At 40.0% G+C, this 12,632-nt stretch overlaps 1 protein-coding gene across 6 annotated transcripts in view; it reads left to right on the forward strand.

Annotated features, from left to right (window-relative positions):
* The first annotated feature begins 99 nt into the window (after nt 1-99).
* The window catches only part of IHO1 (interactor of HORMAD1 1), a 42,333-nt gene continuing 29,800 nt past the window's right edge, over nt 100-12,632 (forward strand). For 4 of the 6 annotated variants that reach the window (XR_007147757.1, XM_047838462.1, XM_047838423.1 and 1 more), the window contains exons 1-3: nt 3,780-4,058; nt 7,312-7,382; nt 11,169-11,343. Coding sequence is in view for 5 of the 6 variants with exons in the window: in XM_047838462.1 (XP_047694418.1) it covers nt 7,327-7,382; nt 11,169-11,343 (231 nt within the window). In the remaining variant the exon portion in view is untranslated. Of the gene's footprint in view, nt 659-1,811; nt 1,986-3,779; nt 4,059-7,311; nt 7,383-11,168; nt 11,344-12,632 lie in introns of those variants that run through there. The other 2 variants (XM_047838443.1, XM_047838433.1) reach the window with 2 other exon arrangements.

The raw sequence follows: 12,632 nt of genomic DNA on the forward strand, positions 1-12,632 counted from the left end.
CAGGTGGGGCGCGAGCTGTCCCTCAGAGGTGGAGGCGGGAGGGGTTTGGCCAGGAAGGGCAGGGAGGGGGAGGGGGTGAAGGTGGAGAGGTCGGGGAGCCATACGGGGGCCTTGAGTACAGGTTCGAGATTTCTGGCGACGTCGAGGAGTTTCTCGGGACGCCGGGTTGTCCAACTTGATCCTTGTCCTGGAATTCCTAGCCATTCATTCTTTCTCTGTGACGGAAGACCTCTCTGGCTCTTCAAGGAGACTTTCTGTGCTCATCTTTGGAGTTATTTTCGTTAGATTCCCGGGTGTCCACAGCCTCTCATCCCGAGTCTGGGATTAGGAGACGCAAGAAAGAGAATCGGCCCAGAAAGCGTGAACAGGAACCCGGGAAACTGGGATTTGCCTTATAATTATGCAGTATCCCTTGGAGGCCTCTGGAAAGGACATCTGAATGATTTAGTCTGGGAGCCCAGAGCGTGTCTCCTAATTGAAAAGAGACTGAAGATGAGAGTGAACGGTCGTATGAGGTTTAGGAGGGCCTGGTCGAGGCCCAAGGGGCACAAAGTCTGAGAGAGAGAACTGTTTTTTTCTGTGACCGAGTGGAGGAGCCAGAAGAGCATGTGGAGGACCTCACACTGTGGCCTCAGGAGTCTCAGTGTTGAAGACGGGGGTCAGATGGTGGCGGTGGTGTACTTCCCCTTAGGGCATTCTCTTCAGCACACATGTTTCTCCCTTGCCTAACTCCTTGCCAGCGCCCTTCCTAGGGAGACAGTTGTATACCTTGCGTGCACTTAAACGTTTCCTCTGCTTTTATGCTTCTTCTAATAGGATTGGGAGATGAGAGGGAGAGAGAACCCTGCCCTTGGAAGTTTGTAATGTGTGCATTTCAGTTTTCATTTACCTAGTGTCCTACCTAAGAATGACTACTACTTCATTACTAGTGTGCTAGCATCTACAAGGATAGGTATAGGCAGATGGGATTTCTGCCCTCTGGGAATTTAAAGCCTATAATAGGTAGCATGGTGACAGGTAAATGCATAGAGAACAGATAAACCTGAGGCTGAGCACATCAAGCCCCATGTGGTCCTTAGACATAGTCAAGGGTGCAACCATGGGATTTTCTCAACATGTAAGAAATCTCTTAGGAGTAAGTTTGGTCTGGAACCAGGAGCATAGTTATTCTAAACCCCAAGCCACATACTGCATAAATTATTCTCCTTTCTCAACATAAACAGAAATGGAAGATGATAAAGGATGTACATCTAGATGTAGTAATAATGGCCTTGTAGTGATGTATGTAAAATTGTCTAGATGCTAAATCCAGACTCTAGAAGGAAGAATTTTTGAAGTGTTGATGGAAGAAAAAAGCTCAGACTATCAAAGAAATAAGTAAACATGAGTCAGGAATCCTAGATTTACTTCAATTCTTCCTCTTTTTTTAAATATGTAATAAGTCTATGCAGATCTAGGGATTTGAAATGTAATAATTAAAACCAAATCATATGTATTTTTAAATTTGTGGATACTTGGAAAGTTTTGCTCTATTGTCCTAATTTAGTTCTCATTAAAAAAACAAAACAAGGGGCGCCTGGGTGGCGCAGTCGGTTAAGCGTCCGACTTCAGCCAGGTCACGATCTCGCGGTCCGTGAGTTCGAGCCCCGCGTCAGGCTCTGGGCTGATGGCTCAGAGCCTGGAGCCTGTTTCCGATTCTGTGTCTCCCTCTTTCTCTGCCCCTCCCCCGTTCATGCTCTGTCTCTCTCTGCCCCAAAAATAAATAAACGTTGAAAAAAAAATTAAAAACAAAACAAAACAAAACAAAACAAAAAAAACCAACTGATTTAACATTAAGTGTTTTCTGGGCACCTATTATGTGCCAGGCACAATTTCTAGAGTCTGAGGATATAGCAGTGAACCGAACACAAAAATTCCTATCCTCAAAGAGCTTAACATTACATTCTTGTAGGCTTGGATGTGCATGCTGAGACAGATAAAACAAGGTAAAATTTAAAAATATATAGTGTATTAGAATAATGGTATGCTTTGGAGAAAAAGCAGAGAAGAAACATTGATTATTGAGGTGCTACAGTTTTGAATAGTTTGAGAGAACCCCTGGAGGTGGTGGATGTGGTTTGGCCTATTATGCTGATAATCTGAAGGAAGAGTGATCCAAGTGGAGAAAACAGTATGGGAAAGGGGCCTGAAGCTGGTTGTGGTTCTGGTTGTGGTGCTGGTTCCCAGCAAGGGAAAGCAGCAGTGAGAAGCCCCATAAGAAGTGTGGAATGGAGTGTAGATGGGAAAAAAGCAGGGCTAAGGGGAGATTGCAGACACCAGAGATAATCATGGGAATTCTGGCTTGTATTGGAGTAGGGTAGGAGCAGGGATAACATGATCTGACTTAAGGTTAGAGGAACTCTGAATCTAAAGTTGCCAGATTTAGCAAATAAAAATACAGGACACCAAGTTAAATTTGGATTTCAGGTAAACAATATTTTTTTTAGTACAAGTGTGTCCTGGGCAATATTTGGGAAGTTCAAATTTGAGCGTCCTATATTTTATCTGGTAAACCTATAGAAGAAGGAACTTAAAGTGGACAGATTCTGAATATGTTTGAAGGAATCATAGTATTTGCTGACAGACTGGATGTGAGAAGAGAGTCAAAGAGGACTCTTAGATTTTGGCTTGAGCAACTAGAAAGATGGAGTTGCTGTTAACTGGAATAGGACGACTGTAGGTGGAGAATGTTTTGGGGAAAAAAATGACAATCTTAGTTTTGGACATGTTGGTTTGTGGTGCATATTAGTCACCCAAGTAGAGATGTCAGGCCAGCACTTGAATATAGGAGTCTGAAGTTCAGGAGAGGGGTCTGGGCTGGAGGTAACAATGTTGGGTGTTGTCAGCTAATACAGGCATTTACCAATTCATACATCAATTTTTTGTGTGGAAAATTTCAAACATGTCAAGTAGAAATCATTGGATGAATGAATGCCAATGTACCCATCACCTAGCTTCAACAATTATCAACCCAGGGGCAGTCTGTACCCCTTTCCAGGTCCCCTAATCCATCTCTATTATTTTAAAGCAAAACAAAAGTTTTGGAGATTATTTTATTAATTTAAAATTTATGTATGTATAAAAGATAAGGATTCTGTTTTTATCATAACCACAATATCATTACCACACTTAAAGTAACAATTTATTGATATCATTAAGTAGCTAGTCAATGTTTAAATTTTCTTTTTTTTTTTTTTTTTAAACGTTTATTTATTTTTGGGACAGAGAGAGACAGAGCATGAACGGGGGAGGGGCAGAGAGAGAGAGAGAGACAGAATTGGAAACAGGCTCCAGGCTCTGAGCCATCAGCCCAGAGCCCGACGCGGGGCTCGAACTCCCGGACCGCGAGATCGTGACCTGGCTGAAGTCGGACGCTTAACCGACTGCGCCACCCAGGCGCCCCTGTTTAAATTTTCTTAATTGCTTTCTTATAATTCAGTATCCAAACACATTGTATTTGGTTGGTGTGGCTCATAAATCTCTTCTAATTTATAGTCTCCCACATCTCTTTTTTTTTCTTGCCTCTTATGCTTTAAAAGAATATGATCATTTAAACTGTAGAATTAACCCCTCTGGATTTTGCTGATTCCATTCCACTGGTTCTATTTAACCACTGTATTTTCTGTATACTGGTCCTTACATCTAGAAGGTTAATTAGATTAGGGATCAATATTTTTGGCAAGTATACTTACTTCTTTGGTAATGCTTGGCACTTCCTGTTGAACCTCATCAAGAGGCTCATACTAGGGCTGGTTTCTGTCTTTGTGAATAAAAGATCAACTGAAGGATTTAGGTGTTTTCAGCCTGATCTATTCATTATAAAGTTTCCTATTACCTTTCACCTCATGGTTTAAACAGCCATTTATGATCATTGTCTAGATCCATTATTTTCATTGCACCTCCAAAATGGTAATAATCTAATTGTACCATTCATTCTGTGTTTATTAGCTGAAATACTTCTATAAAGAACATTCTCACATCTATATGTTGGTTACTTTGAAGTGCATCTTCCTAGAAAGGTAAGAGAAATGATTCTTTTGTCTACCCTACCAGCTTTCAAAATAATAAGGTGGTTGCGTATCTTCCAAAGTGACTGATGAAGGTTTTAAAAACTATAAATTTAACAGAGGAAGCCCTTTAAGCTAGCTCTCCAGTAATCTTTGGCCCTGGTAGTCTTTGATAGCTTCCTTGTTCTCTGGGACTAGATATCCCAGACTCAAGTTGTACATTTTCTGCCCCAGAACTGGTTCCTTGTAGTGGTGAATGGTATTTCAAGACCAAAAGCTGGGTGCTAAGATTGTACATCAAGAATTACTAATAATTTTCTATTTATCTCAGACCTAGGATTATAGGGTTTTTGCTTAACCTTATTTTGTATTTCTATCTCTTTTCTCATACACTGAAAATTTTTATTCCCAATGACTACATTAATATATTATTGATTTGCTGTATTCTGATAGATGCTACATGTATATATGTATGTATATTACATGTATGTCTATATACATGTATATTATACATATATATGTATATATGTATATATTTTTTACTAACTATGATTACTGAAAACAAATACACAGATTCCTTTACTGTTCATTTTGTCTTTAGGCTACACTTCACTAGAGATGTGGTATCAAATTATCATATTTAGAGGCACAGGAAATAGACCCTCCTTGTGGGGCTCAATAACCAACTTGTATGTTCCATTTTGCTCCTTTGTAGGAATTGCTTGGTTTTCCCCATTTTTTATTTAATTTTGTTTTGTAACTATGTGATTATATGTACTTATTCTAAAGTTGAAACTGTAAAAACTGCTACAGTTGGAGAAGTCTAGTTTTCATTTCTAGCCTCTCCACCCTATCTCTGCCCTCCAAGGTAAACGTTTTTGTTGGTTTTCAGTTTATCTATTTTTCTTATCTCTCTCTTCCTCCTTGCTTTTCTTCTTTCCTTACTTAAAAAAAATAAGCACATTGCTATGTGTGTATATTTATTTATATTCATGTTCCCTTGACATTTTTGGATGAAATATTGCATACCACATACACTATTCTTCACCTTACCTTTTTTTTTTTTCTTTGTGCTTAGCAATATTCTGGGAGGTCACTCCCAGAGTATATTGAAGTATATCTTATATACACAAGAATATATATTCCTTTTAACAGTTCCATAAAACTCCATTGTATGAATATACCATAGTTTGTTCAACTATTCACCAACTGATGGGTATTGAGTTGTTTATGGTCTTGCTATTACAAATGGTATTGTATTGAAGAGACATGTGTATATATAATTTTCTATTTCTGTCAAAGTATTATTGGCATAGATCCCAATCCTTAGAAGTAGGATTGCTGGATTAAACAGTAAATACATTTTTAAATGTTCTAGATAGTGCCAAATTCTCCTCCACAGAGGCCTTCCCAGCAGAAGTGCTTGAAAGTGCCTCTTTCCTTCCAGCCTCAGTAACAGAGTATATTATTATACTTGCATTTTACCACCTTTATACAAAAGAAAACAGTCTCTATGATTAACAAATTTTTTAATGTTTATTTATTTATTTTTGAGAGAGAGAGTGTGTGCAAGCGTGCAGGGGAGGGGCAGAGAAAGAGGGAGACACAGAATCTGAAGCAGGCTCTAGGCTCTGAGTTGTCAGCACAGAGCCTGACGTAGGGCTTGAACCCACAGACTGTGAGATCATGACCTGAGCTGAAGTTGCATCAGCTTTCTTTTATGATTTCATTTTTATATTATCTCTGATCCATTTGGATATTTTGTAGTGTATGGTGAAAGGACTAGATCCAATCTTAATCTTTTTTCATGTAGTTATTCAGTTATCCCAACTCTACTTTTTTTTTTTTTTTTTAGGTTTCTTTATTTTGAGAGAGAGAAAAAAAGGCAGGGAGAGGGGGAGAGAGAGAATCCCAAGCAGGTTACTTGCTGTCAGTGCAGAGCCTGATGCAGGGTTGAATCCCACAAACTGAGATCATGACCTGAGCTGAAATCAGGAGTTGGATGCTTAACGAACTGAGCCACCCAGGTGCCCCTAAAGATTTTTTTTTAATGTTTTAACGTTTATTCATTAAAAAATTTTTTTAATGTTTATTTTTTTTTATTTATTTTTTTAAATGTTTCTTTTTTTTTTTTTTCCAACGTTTATTTATTTTTGGGACAGAGAGAGACAGAGCATGAACGGGGGAGGGGCAGAGAGAGAGGGAGACACAGAATCGGAAACAGGCTCCAGGCTCCGAGCCATCAGCCTAGAGCCTGACGCGGGGCTCGAACTCACAGACTGCGAGATCATGACCTGGCTGAAGTCGGACGCTTAACCGACTGCGCCACCCAGGCGCCCCTAATGTTTATTTTTGATTGAGAGAGAGAGTGCACGAGCAGGGAAGGGGCAGAGAGAGAAGGAGACACAGAATCTGAACCAGGCTCCAGGCTCTGAGCTGTCAGCACAGAGCCTGACGTGGGGCTTGAACCCACAGACTGTGAGATCATGACCTGAGCTGAAGTTGGATGCTTAACCAGTTGAGCCATCCAGGCACCCCATAAAGTTTATTCATTTTTGATAGAGACAGAGTGTGAGCAGGGGAGGGGCAGAGAGAGACAGGGAGAGACAGATTTGAAGCAGGCTCCAGACTCTGAGCTGTCAGCACAAAGCCTGACTCGGGGCCCGATACCATGAACCATGAGATCATGACTTGATCTGAAGTCAGATGCTTAATCGACTGAGCCACCCAGGCACCCCCTAAAGATTTTATTTTTAAGTAATCTCTACACTCAGTGTGGGGGGTCAAACTCACAATCCTGAGATCAAGAGTCACACATTCCACTGACTGACCCAGCCAGGTGCCCCCAAAATACCTGTTTCTGACACATAGGTAATGGGAATTTTCACCAATTGAATGGGAATATAGTTGCTGAAATGTCTTCATCCATATATAACAGTCACCAGTAAAGTCATCTTTGGGGGGAAAGTTATACTTAACCTTTTTTTTTTTTTTTTTTTTTTTTTAATTTTTTTTTTCAACGTTTTATTTATTTTTGGGACAGAGAGAGACAGAGCATGAACGGGGGAGGGGCAGAGAGAGAGAGGGAGACACAGAATCGGAAACAGGCTCCAGGCTCTGAGCCATCAGCCCAGAGCCCGATGCGGGGCTCGAACTCACGGACCGCGAGATCGTGACCTGGCTGAAGTCGGACGCTTAACCGACTGCGCCACCCAGGCGCCCCTATACTTAACCTTTTAAATTAATATTCCTCTCTTTTCAATAGGGCTAACCATAAGAAATGAATTTTAACGTCTGGAATATCAAAGAGATGCTCAGTATTCCCTCAGGTTCTGGGTAAGTTATATACTCTGATACTTAATGAAGGTCTTATAGTTGTATTGATTTCATTGAAAAAGGCTACCTTTCCTATTAGTTTATTAGTAATAGGGTGACTTCATACAGCTTTTTTCCCTTCTTTTCCCTTCACTGCTACACTCTCCCATATTTGTCTTTTTCCTTTTGCCTATTTTCTTTTCTTTTCTTTTTTTTAAAGTAGGCTTCACACCCATCATGGAGCCCAGTGCAGGGCTTGAACTCACAACCCGGAGATCAAGACCTGAGCTGAGATCCAGAGTCGGATGCTTAACCGACTGAGCCACCTAGGCGCCCCTCTGCCTATGTTCTGATGATAAAAGCAATGTCAATTTAGCTATTTGTGTTAATTGAGCAGTGGCTCTGTGTCCAGAACTAGGCCTCTGGAGTATGAGGCCTGTGAGAATTAGAAATGGCCTAACAATCTAGAAACTGACCTCAGTTGGAGTGATTTCTATTGAAACAGCAAGGATCAAATCAAGACAATGTTTAGATACGTATTCATTTGTGTGGTACCATTTGTAAGTACTGTGGAGTTAAGAGCTACTCCAGCTGTTGACAAGGCTCACTGAAATATTGCCCCTTCTACTACTCCACTGAGGTACTTATATTGGTGTCCATCAGCCATGCAGTGGACTTGCTATTGCTAACTTGGTGGATGTGCCCCAGAATTAGTATATATTTAAGGGATTTTTAATTGCTTTTGGTATGCTTTTATTATTAGTTTCTTTTCTTCCTAATACCTTCCTGAAGACAGTTATTAATTCAGCAAAAACCTAAAGCATTGTGCTTTTTATTTCTCAAAAAGAAAAAAAATGCTTTCAGTTGATACAGAGAAAATCTTTGTTAAATTCCAGATCCTGGCTTTAAGATGTAAATCCTACGTGGTTTCTGGAAGCTCACAGTTTTTTTTTTTTTTTATCCAGCACAGCTAATTATTCTCTTTAACCTAAGAGGGGAGTCATAGAGAGCTATTTAAGCTATTTTGAGCAACGATTATGCAACCCATATTATAATATATGTGTGCAGCCCATTACCTTAGCTAATCTTAGAAAATGGTTCTATGAGTGAAAATAATTGCTCTTTCCTGTGCTGAATTATTAGAGTTTCTTTTTGTCTTGCATTAGTATATGTTGGCTTGGATTATGTACTTATATGCTATGTAATTACTTTAATTTAGCTTTATTAAAAGGAATGATTTGTGTTTGTGCATTTTAATAAAAAGCATGTTTTTTTAGGTTACACAACAGCATTAAGTAACCCAAGTTGTTATTGAGATGTTTCTTTTTTTTTAATGTTTATTTACTTTGACAAGGAGAGAGAGCTCATGCAAATGTGCACAAGCAGGGTAGGGACAGAGAGAGAGAGGGAGAGAGAGAATCCCAAGCAGGCTCTGGGCTGCCAGCACAGAACCGGACTTGAGGCATGATTCTACAAACTGTGGGATTATGATCTGAGCCAAGATCATGAGTTGGCCATTCAGTTGACTGAGCCACCCACGTACCCCCATATGTGAGGTTTAAATGTATATATCTATGGGAAGCAAGTTGGAAGTCCACAGCTGGAAGTACTTAGAGCAAGCAAGAATAAGACACTAAAGGTGTGAAAGGGAATACCACCTTGTTTCAAAAAAATTTTTTTTCAACGTTTTTTATTTATTTTTGGGACAGAGAGAGACAGAGCATGAACGGGGGAGAGGCAGAGAGAGAGGGAGACACAGAATCGGAAACAGGCTCCAGGCTCCGAGCCATCAGCCCAGAGCCTGACGCGGGGCTCGAACTCACGGACCGCGAGATTGTGACCTGGCTGAAGTCGGACGCTTAACCGACTGCGCCACCCAGGTGCCCCTCAAAAACAATTTTTAATGGATCCTCCTATGCACAAATCTGAGTTGATCATATTCTTCAGTCTGGATGAGGCCTATTAGTCTGATGGACTGCCATAACAAAGTACCCTAAACTGGATGGTTTCAACAATAGAAATTTATTTCCTCAGTTCTGGAGATTGGAAGTCCTAGAACCGTATGCCAGGCAGATAATTTCTTATGAGGGCTCCCTTCCTGGTTTCCAGACAACTGTCTTCTCTCTGTGTCCTTACATGAAAGAGAAAGAGAGAGGTGTCTGAGTGGCTCAGTTAGTCAAGCATTCAACTCTTGGTTTCAGCTCAGGTCATGATCTCACAGTTTGTGGGTTCCACCCTGCATTGGGCTCTGCACTGTCAGTGGGATTGGGATTCTCTCTGCTCTTCCCCTGCTCTCTCTCTTTCTCTCTCTAAAAGAATAAATATATAAACTTAAAAAAAAAAAGGGGGTGCCTGGGTGGCTCAGTCAGTTAAGCGTCCAACTTCAGCTCAGGTCATGATCTCACACTCTGCGAGTTCGAGCCCCACGTTGGGCTCTGTGCTGACAGCTCAGAGCCTGGAGCCTGCTTCCGATTCTGTGTCTCCCCCTCTCTCTGCCTCTCCCCTGCTCATGCTCTCTCTCTCTCTCTGTCTCAAAAATAAATAAAAACATAAAATTTAAAAAAAAAAGAGGGGTGCCTGGGTGGCTCAGTCAGTTAAGCATCCAACTTTGGCTCAGGTCATGATCTCACGGTTCATGGGTTCGAGCCCCACGTCAGGCTTTGCTGGCAGCTTGAAGCCTGGAGCCTTCTTCATATTCTGTGTCTCCTCTATCTTCCCCTTCCCTGCTTGTGCTCTGTCTCTGTCTCTCAAAAATAAATGAACATTAAAAAAAAATTTTTTTAAAAGAGAGGGCAAACTCTGGCATCTTTTATTGTAAGGACCTTAATCTCATCATGAAGGCCTGCCCTTATGACCATGTCTAACCCTAATTACCTCCCAAAGACCCCATTTCCAAATACTATCACCTTAGGAATTAGAACTTCAACATAGTAATTTGGACACAAATATTCAGTCCATAACTAAATTGTCCTGTGTTTTTTCTGTTATGATTCCCACTCTCCCTCTAATTCTGGTCCCTTCCTTCCCTGTAGGCATACTCTAAGAGAGTTAATGAGAGTTCTGTACACTTCTATACACTTAGTTACATACTTGTTTGGTGTGCTATGATGTATATTTAAAAGGTTATATAAATGATATGTGAGTTCATTCAATTTTTACTCTCTGTGCTCAAAATTACATTTTTGAGACTTATCCATGTGGCTATATGTAAATCTAGCTTATTACTTCAGACTAATGCATCAGTTACTTTATTCCCTTAGTGATTAACAAATTCAACTTTATTTAAAGTTTAATTATTTATTTATTTTGGGAGAGAGAGAGAGAATATCCCAAGCAGGCTGACACTATCAGCACGGAGCCCAACATGGGGCTTGAACTCACAAACTGTGAGATCATAACCCAAGCTGAAATCAAGCATCCAATACTTAACCGACTGAGTCACCCAGGCGCCACAATAGATTCAACTTTTTGAAAGATAATGTTCTTTTAATCCCTAAAGATTTCAGGAACTTTGATCTCCAAAATGGTGTCATAGCCCACAGTGCTCTTGTACCACAAGTAATAGTGTCAGTCCTTAATGTTTGAATTTCCATCAGATTGTTCTTAAGTTGCTATAATCAAAATGTCTGACATTCAGAATTTCTTTGTGTTTCTTTGTGGGTAGTACTGGCAGTGTGCAGGGGATTAGATCAGAACAAACTAGTACTCTGCCCAGGATATTCTGAAATGAATAGTTGTGAATTATGATTTCATTTGTTCAGGATGTTTGTCTACTTGCTATACTTTTCTTTTCTTGCTTAATTTCAGGACCACTAATTCCTGTAGCTGGAATAATAATCAGACTGATCACTCCAGTCTCAGTGATTCCCAGTTCCTCTTTGGATCACAGTTCTGTCCAGAAAGTTCAGAGACTCTGTCAGCACCCTTGGACTCTGGTGTCTACTTGAGATACCCAAAACAGTCACAACAGAATTCTCTGGACGTGAGTCTCATTTCCACAGTTGCTCTGCATGCATTTCATAGTCATTATGGAGATAAGCTATAAAGACTTATTCTGTTGGATTGTTTTTTAGATTTATACATCTCTAAGGATTACTCTCCTAAATGGATTTGTGCTTGTTTGGTGATTCAGTACTCCGGTAGTCTTGGGATCAGATTTGGTAGTCTGAAATGGAAAAAAATATTAATTTGCAGTTTCTTCTATTACTAAACAATATAGAATATTGCCAGTACCTTGACCCTCTTAGAGGGAGCCAAATATTGCATGATATTTTCTTTAAAAAAATTTTTTTTAATGCTTATTTATTTTTTGAGAGAGAGACACACACACAGACAGTGGTGGGTGGGGTAGGGACTGAAAGAGACAGAGACACACAATCTGAAGCAAGCTGCAGGCTCTGAGCTGTCAGCACGGAGCCCGATGTGGGCCTCGAATTCACAAACTATGAGATCTTGACCTGAGCCGAAGTCAGATGCTTAACCAACTAAGCCACCCAGGTGCCCCTGCATGACATTTTCTAAGACATACTATTGTTTGTGAAAATTTCATAAGAAAGAAGAGCTTTAGAAAAATAGGAATAAATTAACATAAATTTTATTTTATATGGACATTTTTTCCTAAGAAACTTTAGATGCTTTGTGGATTTTAGTCTACTATGCTACATTATTTCCTTGAAGAAGGACATGAGGATTCTGAGGACTTGGTTAGTGAATAAGGGCCAGAATCAAGAATAGAGTCTCGTGAGTCCTCGATTTTCTGAGCCCAGCCTGTCTTCTTTAGTGGGTCAGAAATATTTTTACATATTTATTTATTTTGGTTTAAAACTAGATTTAACTTTATATACAGACTTAACCTGCATCAAACAGAGACTCCATGGATAAGATTAAGTCAGTGCTTTAAGATAGTAGAGTATGTTCTCAGATAAGTATTTTGATACAAAAATTGGTACCCAGTGATATGAAGGAGTATATGTACTCCCTGAATGTTTCAGAGTAAGTGTTGCCTCAAATGCAGGAAATGGCTCACCATATGCCAGCATGCCTACTGTCCAGTCCATGTGAAATTTATTAAGTTTAGTTCAACAGTAATTGAGTTAAACCTATTAATGTGAAAACTTTAACATATCTCAGAGACAGCATAAATAATTCAGTTATTGCCTTCAAATTTGTGCAACTGATTTTTTTTAAGTTATTCAAAGTTTATTTTGTGTGAGAGAGAGAGAGAGAGAGAGAGAGAAAGAGAGAGCAAGTGGAAGACGGGCAGAGAAAGGG

The sequence above is a fragment of the Prionailurus viverrinus genome, chromosome A2, assembly GCF_022837055.1.
Source record: "Prionailurus viverrinus isolate Anna chromosome A2, UM_Priviv_1.0, whole genome shotgun sequence".
Taxonomy (NCBI): domain Eukaryota; kingdom Metazoa; phylum Chordata; class Mammalia; order Carnivora; family Felidae; genus Prionailurus; species Prionailurus viverrinus.